Source organism: Mchenga conophoros, linkage group LG16, assembly GCF_057382185.1.
Source record: "Mchenga conophoros isolate Kocher_MC1m ecotype Shallow Benthic linkage group LG16, M_conophoros_male_GT1.1, whole genome shotgun sequence".
NCBI classification, from domain to species: Eukaryota; Metazoa; Chordata; class Actinopteri; order Cichliformes; family Cichlidae; genus Mchenga; species Mchenga conophoros.
The window spans coordinates 3,918,771-3,936,612 of NC_140541.1; the positions used below are offsets into that span (position 1 = coordinate 3,918,771).

The window sequence follows — 17,842 nt, forward strand, 5'->3', positions numbered from 1 at the left end:
ATCCAACTTTGTTTACCTTTGATAATCAACTTTCCGGATGTCCTCTTATCTTCAGCCTCGAACATGTATTTACCTTCATCTTCATATCTGGCAGATTTTACAAAAAGACTGTGTCTCTTTCCTTCCACGTGGAGTTCAAACTTGTCATCTGTTGACAACTCTTGAGATCCCTTCAGCCAACGGAAGCTTTTGGGCTCCCGGGAAATTTCTAGTTCAAATTTCGCTTCATCCTTTTCATACACATGTACATCAGCCAGAGGTGTAATGAATGACACTGGGACCTCTGTTGATTCAGACAGATAGTTAATAAAAAAATCAAAATATCTGAGTGGGCAGAGACTTTCCACGCTGACTCAAAAAAAGGAAGGTGGAAAGCTCACCCTTCACTTTCAGGTTAGCAGAACATTTGGCATTAGCAGCAGTGAACATGACCTCGCCGGTCTGAGGTACTCTGCAGTTGTACAAGACCAGAGTATGTTTGGCACCGTCCTCCACGATTTCAACATCCTGCAGATGGCCAACAAACGTTTTCAGCAAAATTGTGAGAGTGAAAGAAACGTGATGAGGACACAACTACGGTTTATCTCTACTAGTGTATCGACATCTAGATTTAAGTAAAAGAATGAAACCACAGATAAATGAATATCTGCTGAGATGCAGTGACATACAGTGGATGGACTGAGGAGTTCCCCATTCAGTTTCCACTGGCCATGGACATCGTCTTCACTGAGCTCAACCTCAAATCGAGCTGTCTCTCCGTCAAACACCTCAGCGCCATACATCGGCCGAACCACCTTTATGTGACGAGCTGACGTTTTGAAGAGGGGACAAAGAAATCATAAACATATAAACATATACAAACATGTACACACAATGTACACACAAAAACAAGTCAACATCAGACAGACACACATACAGAAACCAGTGCCTCGTGGTCCCGGTAATAAAATGTTGTGATGATTTGATCCAGTTTGAAACTGTGTGATTACTAAAGTGACAAAGTGCTTCAAAAGACAATAAGTGATGTGTTTTGAAAAGGAAATCTCATAACCAGAAGTCAGCGACATGACAACGAAACCACAGGACTGACACATAGATTCGAATACAGTTTAGCTTCTTGGAAACTTTAAATCTTTTAGTTTTTAGTCTTCCAGTTTCTGCTGTTAATGGAGAGAGATGGAAAAAAACCCAGTAAACGCTGATTGGAAAGTGAAGTGCTTCAAGTAAAAAATTGCAAAAAAGAGTGAGCGATAGGACGCGATGCACGGGCTGTGCAAGTGAAGACGAGTATCAAGAAGGGAAGGAAGCTGCCTCAAAATGACCGAATATCAAAATCAAGAGATTTCTGGGTCTTTACCTTCAATGTGAAGAGTCGCTGTCGTCTTGTCTGTTCCACAGTCACATAGGTACTGTCCTTTGTCTTTGTCCCCAACTCTCTTGATTATGAGGACTCTGCGTTTGCCTTCAGCTTTAATGTTCACCGTCTTAGAAGCTTTGATCTCGGCCTCATTGTGGTACCACATGACATCGACATCTTTGCTGAGCTCGCAATCTAGAACCACCTCATCTTTCTCCACTGCAGTATAGTCCTGCAGCTTAACTGTGAAGTACGGATCTCCCTCTAGAATGGGAATATTTTTGGGTAATTCCACAATACACCACAAATATACAGTGCACAAAACACGACAGTGAAGACACACGAGAAACACAAATGAAAACCACAAAAAATGATTTCGTATATATCACAGAGACAAGGATACAGTACTTTTGTAGACCCAGACAGACACAACAATGGACAAAGTGTACACAAAGCTGTGGGAAGGACGACACACTTGACAATGAGGACAGAAAGGACAGGTCGTTATTCTTGGATTACCTATAACTGTCAGGTTGGCCATGGAAAGAATTCCTTTGGCCTCAGCCTTAATTTGGCAGATATCATCTAGAGTCACTTCTCTCATTTCTAGTGCGTGCTTCTTTCCATCCACGTGAATGACAACAGTTCTGCTCGGATGAATTTTGTTGTCGTTCTTGTACCAGGTGATGGGGATGTTCTCGTGAGAAAGCTCCAGCTCAAAGCGAGCTGTTTTGCCTTCCTTTACAGTTTGATCCTTTATTGGTGAGATAAATTTCAGCCTGATACCTACAATTACATTAATAAAACAGGGTCATATGAGTTAGCTCATATGATGGTGGGGTAACCAAGACAATGAATGCAGTGAAAACAATCGTGTTCTGGCCTTTTTTCCAGTAAACGTGGACCATTACTTACCCTCCACTGTGAGTCTAGCTTTTGAGGTTTTGCCTAAAACTTCAATCATGTATTCGTCCTCGTCATCAAACTCACAGCAGTTTATAATCAGCATGTGCTTCTTTCCGTCGTCGATGATGTCATATTTTTGGTCTTGGGTGATGATGTCAGCCCCTTTATACCACATGACTTTAAAAACATCTTTTGTGATGGTGCATTCAAACTTAGCTTGTTTCTTTTCTGGCACAGAAACATCCTTCAGCGGGACAACAAAGTCCATTTCGACTTCTGAGATAAAAAGTGACATAGGCACAATATGTCAACAACAGAACACAACAACAGGACTGGAGTCTACAGCCTGAGGTCGCTGTACCTTCTGTATCTCTTTAAATGTCCCTCTAGCTGTATAATTACCCCGAATCAGGAAGCACGTAGTATCAGGGACTATTAAAACACTAAGTTACTTCTTGCTATTGACTAAACTGAAGATCACTCCAAAGTGCTTAAAATGGTCAGTAAGACAACAAAGGTGCTGTTGCCAGCTCACAGTGTTCTTCCCATCTTGAACTACATCAGTCCTCTTTCTCACAAGGTGTTGAAGGACCTCCTATATTGAAGTTATTATTAAGGAACACCATGTTGTTAGTAACAAGAATTCAAAATATTCACATTCAAGTTTTGCCACAGGGTAGAAAAAACATCTTCTGAACATAGTTCCCAGAGAAGGCAAATAAGAGGTGTCTTCTGTCCACTTCTTAAAGTCTGCACTCCAGCAGATGTTTGCCAGGGAAAATCAATGATTTGTTGCAGAACTCCACTGCTGTTGTTAAAACCAAGTCCCTTTCAAATTGAGTCCCGTAACACATTCACTAACATGTGCTAACTAATAAACTGTCCATGTCCACAGATTTAACATAGAACATTTAAACATAAAAGATACAAATAAACTTTAGAGGGAGACAAAATCTGACACATTTATACTTTATATTTTCCAGTACAAGACTTTACAACAACAACAGATACAGCACACCAATTCAACCAGTGAAAATAGCTAAGATCCCACACCAGACTGATATAGTGGCACAAATGATCAAGTTGAGTTGTCGATCCTTTTCAGTAAAGGTGTAAGGTCCACTCTCACAGGACGCCTCGGTTAAGACCTCACACCTTTATTTTTACAGGACACTTTTACAGCACACAGAATTTGCAGTTCTTGGTTACAGGAGTTCCCCTTACCTTTGACATTAAGCATGGCGCTGGTTATGGCGTTCAGAGCCGTGTAGGTCACTTCTCCCGCCTGGTCCAGCTGGCAGTTTTTTAGCTTGAGTCTACGCACTGTACCCTCCATTTGGATGTCGCATGTCTAGTGAAAACATTACAATATACTCGCGAATAAAGAGTGAACATACAAATTAAAGACTACATGTGCAGCAATATAAGACAAGCCCTTTGTGCCTCACCGGGGATCTGGTCAAAACCTCTCCTTTGAGCTTCCATTCCCCAGGAATGTCGTCCTCAGAAATCTCAGTCTCAAACATGGCATCTTCCTTCTCAACCACCTCGACGCTGACCAAAGGCTTTAGGATCTCAGCCTCCCGCTCTGTGAACACATTATTAGAAATTAGTACTCAATATTAAATCTTATGCATCAGCAACAGAAAACTATTGCAATGATTTAAATGATTACAGTTACTATGGATATAAGTAAGTAAATGGATGAACCTCCAAGTGTTAGCTTGGCAGTATAGGTGCGTCCTTCCACCTCCAGCGCATATTCTGCTACGTCATCAGGCTGGCAGTTCTTAATGACGAGCGTCAGCTCCTTTCCTTCCTTCTTGATCTCAATCTTGTCAGATGGCTGGACTTCATTCTCTCCTTTGAGCCACTTCCAGTTGGGAGTTTCCTTGAAAAGCTCGCATTTAAATGTTGCAGCAGCCTTTGGTTTTACATGCTGATCTCTCAGTGGTTTCACTATCCAGTCTTTGACAATTTCTGTTGAATTTTGAGAGTCAATGACAATCATATGTTTCAGAATTTGCACAAATAAAACATTGCATGACAAAATCAGCTCAGCCTTAACGTGGTTAAAATTTTAAGCGATACTCAGTTTGAAAATTCCAAGGATCTCTATTTAATGTCCAAGCTGTGGAAATAAATCACATTTAGCTGCAGGACACTTTGCGGCAATCTTTTTCAATAGGATATAAAGATGCATAATAATGTTATGATATTTATGTTTGTTTAGGCAAACTACAAACAAGCCACAAAATTTGATAAAAATGTGTACTGAGACATGTAGGAGCGTGCAGCACGTCTCATTCTGCTTACCAATCACTTTGACGTTTGTTGTAGTCTTAACGTCTTCCTGTCCAGCCACTTCACATGAGAAAACACCGACGTCCTCCTCCGTGGAGTTCTGGATGGTCACCGCGTGCTGCATACCAATGATATTGATCTGAATCTTGCCCTGCTTTTTCTTGAGGACCTCACCATTCTTCTTCCATATCACATCCCTCTCTTTGTTCAGCTCGCAGGTCATATACAGAGGCTGACCCTTGATTGCTGATGTCTCCTCTCCCAGTTCTTTGATCCATTTCACAGGTAGCTCTTTAACATGACAAAATAGCAGAGACATCACACATTATTTGAGGGGATTCCAATGGTTACATTTTGTGCATCTCAGGACTGCCAAAACATTATTATACCTTCAACGATAAGCTTGGCGGTGCAAGATATCTCTTTGCCAGCGTTCTTGGCCACGCACGTATATTCCCCAGTGTCAGACAGCTGGACATCAATGATGTTCAATTTGCGATCTTTGCCATCCGAAGTGAACTTGTGCTTGGGGCTCTCACGGAGATTGCTACCATCTTTCATCCAAGAAGTAACAGCAGTGGAAGGTGAGACCTCACATTCAAAGACAGCAGATGAGCCGATAGACTCGGCTTCCTGCAGAACAATGTTCTGAAGCTTTTTGATAAACTTCAGCGGGACAGCTTTGAGCTTGAACCCTGCAAAAGGTTCCTCTGGTGGTGGTGGTCCTTTCCCACCAGGCCTCAGCCCCCGACCCCTGCCCTCTCCAGGAGATGGGGTCTGCTTAGCTGAATAAACAAATTGAAGACCATCAATTCACATTTCATTTGAAAATAGAATGGCATGCTCACGTCATCATATCTGTATCTGCATCAGTAAAGTATTCACAGCGCTTTACTTGTCCCACATTTTGTGATGTTACAGCAAAATGGATCCATTTTTTTTTCACCTCAAGGTTTGACACAGAATAACCCACAAAACTTGCAAACTGACAAAAGCTAGAAACTTTTCTCAAGTTTCTTAAAAACCCCCAACAATTTACATCAAAGTATTTATGCTCAATACTTTGTTGAAGCACCTTTAACAGCAAATACAGGCTCAAGGTTTTTTGAGTATGATGCTACAAGCTTGGTACACCGATTTTTGGGCAGTTTCTCCCATTCTTCAGGTTACTTGGGTGGTTCACAGCCATTTTCAGATCTCTCCAGGTGTGTTGTCCTGTTGGAACATGAACCTTTGCTGCAGAGGTCTGGAGCGCTCTGCAGCAAACTGTCATCAAGGATGTCTCTGTACTGTCTTTCCTGACTAGGCTCCTGCTGCTGAAAAACATCCCCCAGCATGATGCTACCACCACCATGCTTTACTGTAGTGATGGCATTGGCCAGGTGATGAGGGATACCTAGCTTCCTCTAGACATGACACTTGGCATTCAGGCCAAATAGTTTAAAGTCTGGTTCACCAGACCAGAGAATTTTGTTTCTCGTGGTCTGACAGCACTTCAGGTGGCTTTTAGCAAACTCCAGGTGGGCTGTCATGTGCTACCATCTACCATGCAGGCCCAGTTGTTCTTCTGGAAGTGGTAAGAAACATCTGGGAGGTGGTCAGGATGCACCTAAGCTCAAGTCTGAGTGCCATGGCAAAGGCTCTGAATACTTATGTACATGTTTTTGTTTTTCAATCTGAATCAAATGGGAATAATTCAAAGCAACCTTTTTTACTTTGTCACTATTGGGTACTATGTGTCAAATTTTAAGGTAACAAATTAATTTAATTTATTTTGACAAAGGCAAAACAAGAGCACAAAGACATTCTTCTCAAAGAAAACACTGAAAATGTAACAGTGCATTTAGCAGGGCTAAATACCGATTATTTATGCACAACTCATTAAGTTTAGCTTCACGAATTGAATCAATTTCTCTTTCAAAAAGTTTGCTGTGCATACAGATGTCTAAAACGACACATAACGTCTCACGTGCTCACTTACCAAACCTTAACTTTGAGTGCATGAATAGCCTGATGCACACAGATTACGTTGCATGTCCACGTGAGGTTTTGAGACAAATTGCAGGCTGCCAGCAGTGTTTCAATGTCCCAGTGTAAAGCTGGGACATCTGGGCTTTGTCATTAAAGTGTACTGGGTTCAGATTTTTAAGTGAACAATGAATTTAATCCATTTTTGAATAATGCTGTCATGTGACAAATTGTGAACAAATGAAGCGCTGTGAATCCTTTCTGGATAAACGGTAACATTGGTTTTGCTGGAACACCATTGTTTTATCAAGGTAAAACTTACGTTTCAGCCCTCTACCTCTACCTCTTCCTGCTTCCTCTGTTGGTTGTCCCTCTGTTCAGGAAGAATATAAATTATTTTATGCTCACAGGCTAATCATACATACTTATCATGCTAAACATGCCAGGGTAAGGAAATCCAGTGTAGTGAATGGACTGGGGATTATGAAATGGTTCTGATGGTAAGTTTATGAAGTATTGACACTCACATGGGGGTCGACAAAAACACGATGAGGAAGACGATACATTAAAATTAAAATAAATGGAAGAACAAAGACGAATGCAATGAGTGGGGACAATACATAATGGAGAATGGTCAAATAGCAGAAACATAAACGACATAACAAAAATGAAACAAAGCGGTAAACGTGACCGGCAGTCGGACACGGAATGATTACACAAGTCTAAGGAAAAGATGAAGAAATCGCATCACACTTAAAATACGATGGAGGGAAAATGAGGTTATGGAAGCGAAGATGAGTGGATATTATTGATGGCAGGGAGGCAGGGTTTTTTCTTTTTTGGTTGTCACCGAAGATGCCACCATCTCACCTCTCCTGGCCACCCCTGGAACCTTCACAGCACCTTCCTCTGCTTCACCTTCCCAGTCCTCTAGCTCGTAACTCTCCTCTGGAACCAGCTCCCAGCCCCATGCCTCCTCTCCCTCTGGCACAGCCTCATTCTCAGCTTCAAACTCCTCTTCAAATACTTCCTCCTCTGCCTGAGTGGCAACCTTCTTCATCTCCACGGCTCCAGGAGAGACTTCCTTTACCAAGGGAAGCTTTCCTTCATCAGGCTTTGCCGGTTCCTTAACCTTGGCTTCCTCTTGCAAAGGCTTCTTTGGGACTTTTTTTAGAATCACATCCTCAATAGATTCTTTGGGTGAAACAGTTTTAGGAAGCTTTTTGAGTTTGTCAAGACTTGGCCTTCTCTCAGCTGCAACTGTCTCTGCTTCTTTAAGTTTCTCAACTTTCGGGGAGGGAGTCTTTTTGAGCTCTACCTTCTTGAGCTGCTCTACAGGTTTTAGAGATACTTCCTCTTTTTCCTTTGATAACACTTTTTTCTTCACTTGCAGAGGTTTTTTCTCCTCGAGAACCTTTTCAGGTTTCTCAGCGGGGGCTGGAACAGGAAGTATGGTCTTTTCCAACGGAGCTACATCTACCTTCTCCGGTTTCACCGGCTTCTTCTCTGGAGCTTCTGGGATCTCAGGTTTCTTTGGTTTAGCCTGTTGTTTCCGTTCTTCAGGGGTCTCAGCTGGACTTGTGTGACGTTTTGGCAGATCATCAGTTGGCCTCCTTTCTTTCTCCTCTGCGGGTTTCTTCTCAGGCTCTGTAGCCTGTTTGGCCAGCCTGTCAAAGGGCTTCAACTTGACTGTTTCTATCTCTGGTTCCACTGTTGGAATCTTCTTCACCTTTTTTGGCCTTTTGTCCTCTTCAGGCTCCTTCTCTGGAGATTTCTTTTGGTCTCCTGGTTTTGGCACCTTGGCTGGTGGCTCTTTTACTTCAACAGGTTCTTTCTCAGATTGCTTTGGAGGTTCTGTGGTTTCCACCTGTCTGGGAAGCCTTTCCCCCTTCTGAAAAGGTGACGTGTCCTTCTCTGGCCTCTCCTTCTTGTCTTTCTCTGGATCCTCTGCTGGTTTAAGAGGCTTCTCGAAGGGTTTCAGTTTGACTACTTCTGGTTCCACTTCATCCAAAGGCAATTTTTTAACTTTCTTTAGGGCTGTACTGGGTGGGGCACTTTCCTCCTCCTTAGGTGTCTTGGGAGTTTTCTTCAGAGAAATGGTATCTTTGGGTTTCTCATCTTTTGGGCCAGGCTTCTGCCGGGTCCACGCATCTTTAGGAGTCTCTTTTTGTTCCTTTGCTTCTTTAGGTTGAATAACTTTTGGCTTTTTCACCACATCTGCTTTCTCTTTTAGCTTCTTCTCCTCCTCATATCTCGTGGTGACAAACATAATCTCAGCAGCTTCTTCTTTATGTACCATCTCCTCAACATTAACAACTGTGGTCTTGGTGACCAGAGGTAATTCCTCTTGTTCAGGCTCTTTTTGTGGAACTGATGGGATCTTCTTCAATATGATAATCTCTTGTTCTTCTTCCACCTCTCTCATGACCCTGGTTGTCTTTCTCAACGTGGGGATCTCAAACGTCACATCCTCTTCCAATTTGACCTTTTGACCTTTTTTGTGTAGAACTGTTTCTGAGGCATCAAACGTTTCATATTACTTGGTTAAACATCGGCTGTATGTATAATACAGTTTAGTGTCAGTAAACTAAACTCACATCACAATTTGTACAAACAAAGAAAATAGCAACTCGTGAAAAAGAGTATAAATAAATAAATATTAATATACAAGGGATAAAAATGTAATCAGGGATTTTAGGAAGATAACTTTGAATGATTTAAGAACAACAAACAAAAGATGACAGGGACATTTCCAGTTTCTCCAACAAAAGACAGAAAGTTTAATGTTGCATTTAGTAGAGCTAATAGGAAATTTGCAAATTAGTGATCAGCTTAATTAAAAAAAACAGTGTTGGACTGATGACTGAAAAGTTACAGATATAGGAGGTATACATGCATGGTTATATACGTGCATTTGGAGACAGGTTTCAAAAAAGGCTACAAATGCTAACTTTTGAGACCTCATGCGAGCATGCTTCAATCCACAAATACAAAGCAATTTGACCACACCTCCAACTATTTTACAAATGCCTGCACCCAAACCTGAATAAATACTGATCATTTACGTTGTGATTACGTTTTGCTTCACAAATTGGATCATTTTCTCTTTCAAAAGCTCTCTGTGCACACAAACATCTAAAACTAGACATATCCTCTCACTTGCGCACTTACCAAACCTTAAATTTGAGTGCATGAATCGCCTGATACGCAAAGATCATGTTGCATGCCCACGTGAGGTTTTGAGATAAATTTCAGGCTGCCAGCTTCTCACAGATCGTTCAGACGTCCCAGTGCAAAACTGGGACGTCTGGGTTTCCTCTGTATTACTTGAAGTGGGTGTTTCTTTTCTAAATAAACAGAACAACTCATCACTAATTACAGACACAACGCAGTAACCTATAAAAGGTAATCACTTAAATAAGCTGCTGCTACATCCTGAAAAGTTAAGAATTAGTCATTAAGCTAACATTAATGTTAACCTACTGTTATTAGAGAATGGTAGGATTAACATGAACGTGTTATTCCACATTACCTGGATTATATGATTATTTAAAATATACAGAGATTATTTAGCACATACTCACTCCAGAGAATGATCCACAGTGATGTACAACCATGATGTTCCCCCATCTGCAGCTGAGCACTGAATGAGTCTTCCCAGCAGATTGTCCAGCATGTAGCAGCAGCTTATTTAAACTATTAATATTTACAGGCTACGCTGTGTTATCTGTAATCTATGTTTGCTAGCAGAGGGGTGACAAGTTGTTCTGTTTATTTAGAAGAACAATGACCACTCCATTTGAAAAAAAGAACAAAAAGGACTATAGAGGATGTCCCTGTTTTACACCAGCACGTTGACAGCGCTTGTGTTTGTGGATCCATGTGAAGCTGGCAGCCCACATAGGCATGCGGCGTGATCTGTGCATATCAGGTGATTCGTGCACTCCTACTTAAGGTTTTGTACGAGTGGGAGCTTTATGAAAGACAAACGTATCCAATTTATGAAGCTGAACTTAATAAACTGCATGCAGATCATTACATTTATCCAGGCTTGTGTATTTGAATTTGTGTTTTTGATGTGTGTTCAAATTGTTTTGTACGTGTGTGGACTGAAGCACACGCTTGTGAGTCCTAAAGAGTTACACACAAATAATTGTACACATTTATACATTTAAGTGTAAGCTTGTGGATCACACCATTTGTAACCCTTTTGAGACATGTTTACTCCATACATGCTAGTAGCTCTATACTGAGTGTACTCCTACCTTTCTTGACTCCTCCTGGTGCTTGGACTGGCCCCTTGGATTCATCTAATATAAAAACATAGTTCAAAAAGTTGTAACTTAATGTGGAGGAGACACAAACACAGATGTGACTCACGTGCAGAGCAAAGAATTCACTGTGCTATCATTTAGATGAAGAGCAACAGAAAAGAAATAACACCGTAAATAAACACAAAGAATGAAATGAAGTTAGGCTGAGTACAAGGACACAGTAGCTTATGTTGAATTCAATCACCAACAGACACAAACACTGCAACAACAGACAGAGAGGCTTTACTTTGGCTAAGGGTCCTATCCTCCAACATAAGAAAGACTCATAGCAACACCAGTACACATACACAGTGGAGTATAAATAAAATTGCTGTTATCAAACAAGAAGTTTAAAAAAAGAAACTGGAACAGACTAAAGACCTTAAACAAAGAGAACATTTCCATCTCAGTCCTCTACCTGTTCCAGGTGATATCTTTTTTGTTAGTGGTTTTTCCTCCTCTGCAATCATCTTAGTTGGTTCTTCAGCCGCCATAACGGGCTTTGTCACTTTAAGTATAAAAAAGAAAGAATTGATGTATAATCACCAAAGCACGTAATATTTCTCAAAGCTGGAATCACTGTCTGAATACCTGGCTTTTCTTCTGGTGGAGTAATTGTCTTTTTCAACTTGGCATTATCAGTGACTTCAGGCTTTTTGGCAGCTTCTTGATCTTTAACAGCAGCTTGTGGTTTGCTCACTTAAAGTAAAAAGTATACAGGAATTTCAGCAACAGTGCTCTATCTAATCTACATCATCCTACACAAAGAGAACCAGAAGTTCATGTTGCATTTTTTCTATAAACACCTTGTTTTTGTCTATTTTGTTTCAAGACACAGTCAAAGATTTATATCTGCATAAGAGTGGCATTCTTTTCTGAATGCCTTAATAAACCCTCCACAGAAACACAGAAAGAGCTTTAAAGAAGTGGCTGGGTACCTTTTTGTGGAGCAGCTGGCTTTACCAGTGATTCTTTGATTTCTGGCACCAACTCCTTCTCCTTTACAAGTACTTGAAAATGAAATCACAAGACAATTAGCGCCTCACAAAGACAGATGTGGGAAGCATGAGACCATTTAAAGACTAAAACCACGTGACACTGCATAGAAAGCTGGATGACTGAGTTTCAACTCCATATGACAGCTGGACATTTGACCTCACCGTCCAAAACTATTGATAAAGAAATATTCACTTCAAATACAGAACTAGAAGTAACTGAAACAGCATTCAGTAGAAACCTTTTGTGATTTAACTGTAGTGATAAGAAAGCAAACAGCATGACGAGCAGTTTGTGCCCAGATGAAATGGCTAATATGATGAAGACGAGGAGTTATGAGTTCAAAGTCTTTTAAGAATCAAAACAATGACTGGCTCTCATATCAAGAGTGTTTCTTTTTGCCTCGATACCTCTGGAAATTTCCTGAAGGAAGAGTTTCTTTTCTCTCTTCTATTTCCAGTGTCAAATCCATTTGTCTGTAATGGAGTGAATCATTCGAGCTTCTCCCTTCTTTCTGGTGATGGCTTGAAGTTCATGAGGAGACATGCGTCTAGCAAGCGGGACTTCCTGCTTACATTCTGCTTACATCTTCTTCACGTCTTTTTTAGCTGACATACTTGTTTGCAATGACTTTTTCTTTGAGTGATTCCATTTTCACATATTTTTCAGGCCTGTCATCTGCTACATGTGATTGCTAAGACAACACCGGCGTAACTTTGGCTTTGCTTTCAGTGTCTTCTTCACTTTGACTGAATTTCTCCTATTATTACCTTTGATTTATCATTTTCACCAGATTTCTGCTGTTCATCTTCTGTAGATTTGCCTTTCATATAAAACTCACTTTTACAGTATCATCTGGGAAAATATATTTTACTAGAGGCTCTAATAAAAACTCGTGCTCCTCTGCAGTTAATTGTTTTGCAGATCCATTGCAGGGATCATTGAACCCTTTCTTTCCGTTTGTTGCTGCTTTGTATTAATGGTGATAAAATTGTCTTTTCACATTCAGTTTAGACTGGATGTCTTTGCTGTCCTCGGTCTTTCAAAGAATCTGGTTTCTTTGAAGATGTATTGAACTTCATTCTTAGACTTCGTCTTCCATTAAAGGCCTAAACATGAGGTTTCTCTCAGTGTGTTTCTTTGTTGAACTGGTCTTCTTCAAGTTTAATTCCTCTAATTCTGTCCTGTTTTTCATTGAAAACATAGAAAAAGTTTATTGAGATTTTGCAGATGTTTCACTAATTCCAGCCTGTAACGTTTTCTCTCCTTGGTCATGTGATCTTTTCTGGAGATGGACTTTTTATTAACTGACAATTTTCTTGTATTTTTCACCTTTTCCTTAGTTTTAAGAATAACTTAATTTGTCTTCAAACCATTAGTGACAGAAATGTTACCATGACATTTATTTTATTACCCTGACACTTTGTTGGGTTCTTGTATAGTTCTTAAAATCTCCTCTTGCCGTACAGAAACAATATCCTTGCCTACAGTGTCGTCATTATCTTTGTGGTTTGTTGCTTCCTCTTCTCTTCTTTGTAGAAGATGTTTTCTCGCATTGACATTGAGAAATTTAAATGGCGTGAAGTGTAGTGGTGCAAAGAGATCACAGTAAAAAATACAGACACAAACATTTTTAGTTAAGTAAGACAGACGCTGCTGTAAAAAGGAATATCAGGAGCTGAAAAAAGATGTGAAATGTGCTGCGACTTTACCTCTCTCTATTCTTTCTGTTTTAGCTGCAACTTGTGTTTCAGGCGACAAAGCATCAGGAGCAGCAGTGAGAATCGTGTCTTCTGTTTCTTTAAAAAAGAATCAGTTCTTATTCAAAGGAAGGCACGAGTAGATTTTAGTAGAATAACAGAGGGCAGGAAAAAAGATTTTAAGAGGAATGAAAAAGACCAACTATGAACATGTGACATGAAGAGAGGTTTACAAACTGAGGTTGATGATGGACTCAGTCTGAACACACACCAGAACAAAGACTGCAAACATGGAGTCGAATGACACAGGTACAGATTAACAATGCAATAAGAACGGTACGTTTGGTACCTCTGGAAGACTTTTTTGAAGGAATCCTTTTCTCGTCTGGCTTTAATGGCACCGAAGGAACTGTCTGAAGAGGATCCTCGGATAAAGATTCTTTTGTTTCCTTTGTCGTCTTGTATTTGAGTTCAGTTTTTGCAGAAACAGATTCAAATTCCAACCCCTGTTTGATCATTTTTGTCACGTCAGTATCTGTTACTGAGGGTTTTACTGCAACAATCTCTGTTTCTGCATAAAACATTTCCTCAGATTTCATCTTTTTCTCCGTTTTCTTTTCAAACACTTTGTGTGCACTTTGCTCACGTTCAGGGGTGACAAGTGCTTCCTGTTTTCTCTTTTCTTCCATTTTCACTGCAGTGGGAACGATTGTTGCTTCTTTACCTTTAACTGTGTCTTCCCTCAGCGCTCTTGTCATCTCTGAAACTTCATTGCTGTGTTTTTCATGTGGAGTCACTGATACGTCACGATCAACTGCTTCCTTAAAGGTGACTTCAGCTAAAGCCTTTGTTTCAGCTTCCAGGTTTTCAGTCAGTTTTCTTGCTTCTGTGGTGATCACAACCGAGGAAGGTTTGGTTTCATCTGCCTTTGTCACCACCGTGACATCTTTCAGTGTTTCCTTCTCTTTGAATGAAGTAGGCTCCTCGGATTTTTCTTTCGCGCGTCTCTCTTTGCTTTCTGTTTCAGTGCTCTTCGCTCTCTTTTTAGGTTCAAAGCTGGCTTCGTGTATGGCGATAGCTTTTTTGTCTTGTTGGTGGCTAACTGATGCACTGTCTTTCCTTTCATCTGTAATTTCTTTGCTTGGTGACTCAACTGCCTTGACAAAATACTCTGTTTTTTCTTTTGAAGGTTTATCTTGTAGTATTGTGAGCTTCGATTCAGAGTCCTGGGCTAAAACTACAGCTTGGGGTTTTTTCGGGCTGATTCTTTGTTTAGCCACGCTGCTTTCCTTCCTCTTTGAAGTATCAGTAGCAGATAGCTCACCTCTCACTTCAGACCTGTTATCTTGTTGGCTCTGTGTTTCTGTTGTACTTAAGACATCTGTTTCTACCAATACCACCACTGCCCTGTCCAGTGGAGCCACATCTTCATACCAGACTTCAGCATGTTCTTCTACTACTTGTTCACACTCCCAGACAGCTTCTGTAAAAGGTACTTGTTCTGTCACATAATACATTTCCTGTATCTCCTGAGCTCCTTTCCTTTCCCATTGTTCTTCTTCAGTCTTCTCAAAACTTGCAGCTGTGAGATGATTTAAGAGGTGTAGAAGAAGAGGCGTCATGTGGCGGCGCCAAGATTTGACAGCAAAACACAAAGACAATCATCAGTGTTAGGAGACAACACAGAAATGAAGAACCACATGCTTTAGGTGACAATCCACTTGTTTCAAGCATTAAAGAATAAGATGTGTTTAAGATCCATGTAGTACCTTTTTTAGTAGCATAAATTTTTATATCCTCTTCAATCTCTGTGTGCAGAATCCTCTCAATCTTCTTAGCTTCGGTTTCTTTTAAGCAATGAATCAAAATTGATTCCAAGATGGTGTGTGGTGAAGAAAACAATTTGGAAAGAGAAAAATGTAGACAGTCAACAAACACATGTCAAATAACACAAACAAGCCAAGAGATGGAAGATGTTGACAAAACCTTGTGGCAGCAGTTCAGTCTGAACTCAATGCACACATTTAGTCAGCTGGAATTTCTTACCACCAATATTTGATGACACATCGATAGATGTCACATTTACTGATTCTCCTCACCACTGAGGCCAAATGAATTCAGCTCTGATAGCATTTTGTTATCTTGTTGCATTAAAGACGGAAATGTAACAAAGAAAAAATAATTTCTTTGCACTGAAAACTTTAAGTGATAATTAAGAACAATAAAGAGATTTCTTTTTACGTGATCAAAAGTTTTTGAATATTAAACACTCAAATAAAAGAGCATCATTTGATAACATTTAAGTGATTGTTGAGATTCTGGCTTCAGTTCAAATCTTGGCAGTCCTCATGCTCAAACATGCATGATGAAGATACAAAGAAAGACAAAAACAGCTGAAGTCTGCTGTACCTTTAGGAAGAATTTCTTCTACCTCTTGTTTAGGCTTGGCCTTAGATACAATATCAGGTATTGCATCAGGGGCCTTTACGTGAACTGTTTTCTCTACAGAGATCTTCTCTGTTTGCTTCTTTGAAATGAGCTCAACTTTGATTTCCTCAGTGCTTACAGATGTCTGCTTCTCAGTAATCAAAGCTTCTTCAACCACCTTCTGAGGAACCTTTACAGGCTTCCTCTTAGGAAGAGCCTCCTCTGGGACTTTTTCCTCACGTGGTTTTTCTGGTACTTTCTCAGGTAATTTTTCTGGCTCCAGCTTTGGAATTTCCTTCATGGCTTTCTCGGGTTTCAGCACTTTCTCCAAGCGTCTCTCGGGTACTGATTCAGATATTTTCTCAGGAAGCTTCACAGGTTCAGGCTCCAACACAGCAACCTCATCAAACACCTTCTGATAGCTTTTTTCAGGTACAGGTTTAGGTTCGAGCTTCAAAGCTTTAAGAGGGTGTGACACAAGAACATGCAAAAGACATGACAATAAAGAACACAAATGTGCTTTCACACAAGAAACAAATCCTTTATAAGTTCATGAAGTCATTTAGACACAAAAGGGTCACCCTGTGGAGAATAATATATGACTATGTGTTAAAAAGGAAATCTCATAGAGTAAAGACATTGAAAGGCACCTCTAAATGTACATTTTGGATATAAAATGAATAATTTGAGCTGGGTATGAGTATATATCATCATAGCATTTCTTTACTTAAAGAGACTCAAAAGACAGTGAATGAAGTCTGCCCCTGTATTAAAGAAACTTCATATGTGAAATAGAAATGTACCTTTCTCTTTCCTTGTTGGTTCTTCCTTTGGTGGAACGACAGCAGGCTCTGCTTTCTTGGCTGCTTTTGGAAGCTCAGTTATTTTTTCCTCCACAGGAACTTTAAAGAGTATTATTGGCATATATTAAAAGTCTTTTAGCAAATTCAAGTTGAAGAGTTTCATTAGAGAACAATGAAACACTCTATCGAGTGCAAGACAAGAACAATCACAACATGCAGCAACAAAATGAGAGAGGTTAGCCATTATAAAATAATATGCCACAGAACCTGAAGAGTTTAGGGTTAGTATGAGAGTTTTGGTTTTAGTTAGAAGTTTCCGGATGACTGAATTAGCTTCAGGTACCTTTAACTGCCACAGGTTTCTTCTGTGGTGCTTGTTCCTCTGTCTCAAACTTTTCTGGTTGTGCAAGTGAAGGTTGGGGTGGTTGGATTGGAGCTGAAACCTCCTTCTTTGCTGGTTCTTCTGATGCTTCAAAATAAAATTCCGTTTACTATCATTATTATAATAATAATAATAATTATTATTATTATAGTTAGGTAAATATGCAGTCGGCAGATATCAACATCAAAATGTACTCACAGATAAATCCCTGAAAAGAATCTGTGGTACTCAAAGGTTAATACGAGATTTGTTCGCACTACCATCAAAAACACTAATGTGAAGACACCTCAGATGAGTTAAGGTTGGACAGTGGAGTTAAGAAGATTAAAGAAAAAACACCACATTAAGAAAAACTCCACAGCCATTTACCTTTTTTTGCAGGTTCCTTTGGTGCAGGAGTTGGTTCTGGTTTGGTCACTGGGGGTTCCGGTTTTGGCACCACAGGCTTTGGTGCTGTTATTTCTGCTGATTTTTTCACCACAGGTTCAGGCTTGGGAACCACTGCAGGTTCTTTTGGTTCTGGTTTTGTTAGAGAAGGCTCGGGTTTATGAGCTTCTGGTTTAGGTTTGTCTGGTTCTAGCCTGGTTTCAGCTGGCTTGCGCCTGGTCTTTGATGGATCTGGTTTTGCAGCTTCTTCAGGGACTAGCAACATTTAGATTTGTTTAGATAAACAAAGACAAAGACTT

General features: G+C 40.2%; 2 protein-coding genes across 2 annotated transcripts in view; both read right to left on the reverse strand.

Annotated features, from left to right (window-relative positions):
* Nucleotides 1-17,842, reverse strand: part of ttn.2 (titin, tandem duplicate 2) — a 217,356-nt gene that overhangs the window by 118,001 nt on the left and 81,513 nt on the right. The window contains exons 86-108 of the mRNA XM_085250572.1: nt 17,526-17,798; nt 17,118-17,243; nt 16,775-16,873; nt 15,954-16,430; nt 15,314-15,391; nt 13,894-15,126; nt 13,557-13,643; nt 11,787-11,858; nt 11,440-11,547; nt 11,267-11,356; nt 10,801-10,845; nt 6,858-6,908; nt 4,957-5,352; nt 4,580-4,858; nt 3,974-4,243; nt 3,712-3,851; nt 3,488-3,614; nt 2,273-2,539; nt 1,877-2,143; nt 1,358-1,621; nt 669-808; nt 381-507; nt 17-283 (exon numbers count right to left, since the gene is read on the reverse strand). Coding sequence (XP_085106698.1) covers nt 17-283; nt 381-507; nt 669-808; nt 1,358-1,621; nt 1,877-2,143; nt 2,273-2,539; nt 3,488-3,614; nt 3,712-3,851; nt 3,974-4,243; nt 4,580-4,858; nt 4,957-5,352; nt 6,858-6,908; nt 10,801-10,845; nt 11,267-11,356; nt 11,440-11,547; nt 11,787-11,858; nt 13,557-13,643; nt 13,894-15,126; nt 15,314-15,391; nt 15,954-16,430; nt 16,775-16,873; nt 17,118-17,243; nt 17,526-17,798 — 5,283 coding nt within the window. The remainder of the gene's footprint in view (nt 1-16; nt 284-380; nt 508-668; nt 809-1,357; nt 1,622-1,876; nt 2,144-2,272; nt 2,540-3,487; nt 3,615-3,711; nt 3,852-3,973; nt 4,244-4,579; nt 4,859-4,956; nt 5,353-6,857; nt 6,909-10,800; nt 10,846-11,266; nt 11,357-11,439; nt 11,548-11,786; nt 11,859-13,556; nt 13,644-13,893; nt 15,127-15,313; nt 15,392-15,953; nt 16,431-16,774; nt 16,874-17,117; nt 17,244-17,525; nt 17,799-17,842) is intronic.
* On the reverse strand, nt 7,341-8,960 carry LOC146556110 (uncharacterized). Its single transcript, XM_085250573.1, has one exon. The coding sequence runs from the start codon at nt 8,958-8,960 to the stop codon at nt 7,341-7,343; it is 1,620 nt and encodes a 539-aa protein (XP_085106699.1).

Excerpts from the sequence above, each read along its gene's own strand:
- LOC146556110 (XM_085250573.1), bottom strand. The coding sequence starts at position 8,960 with ATGAGAGAGGTGGAAGAAGAACAAGAGATTATCATATTGAAGAAGATC.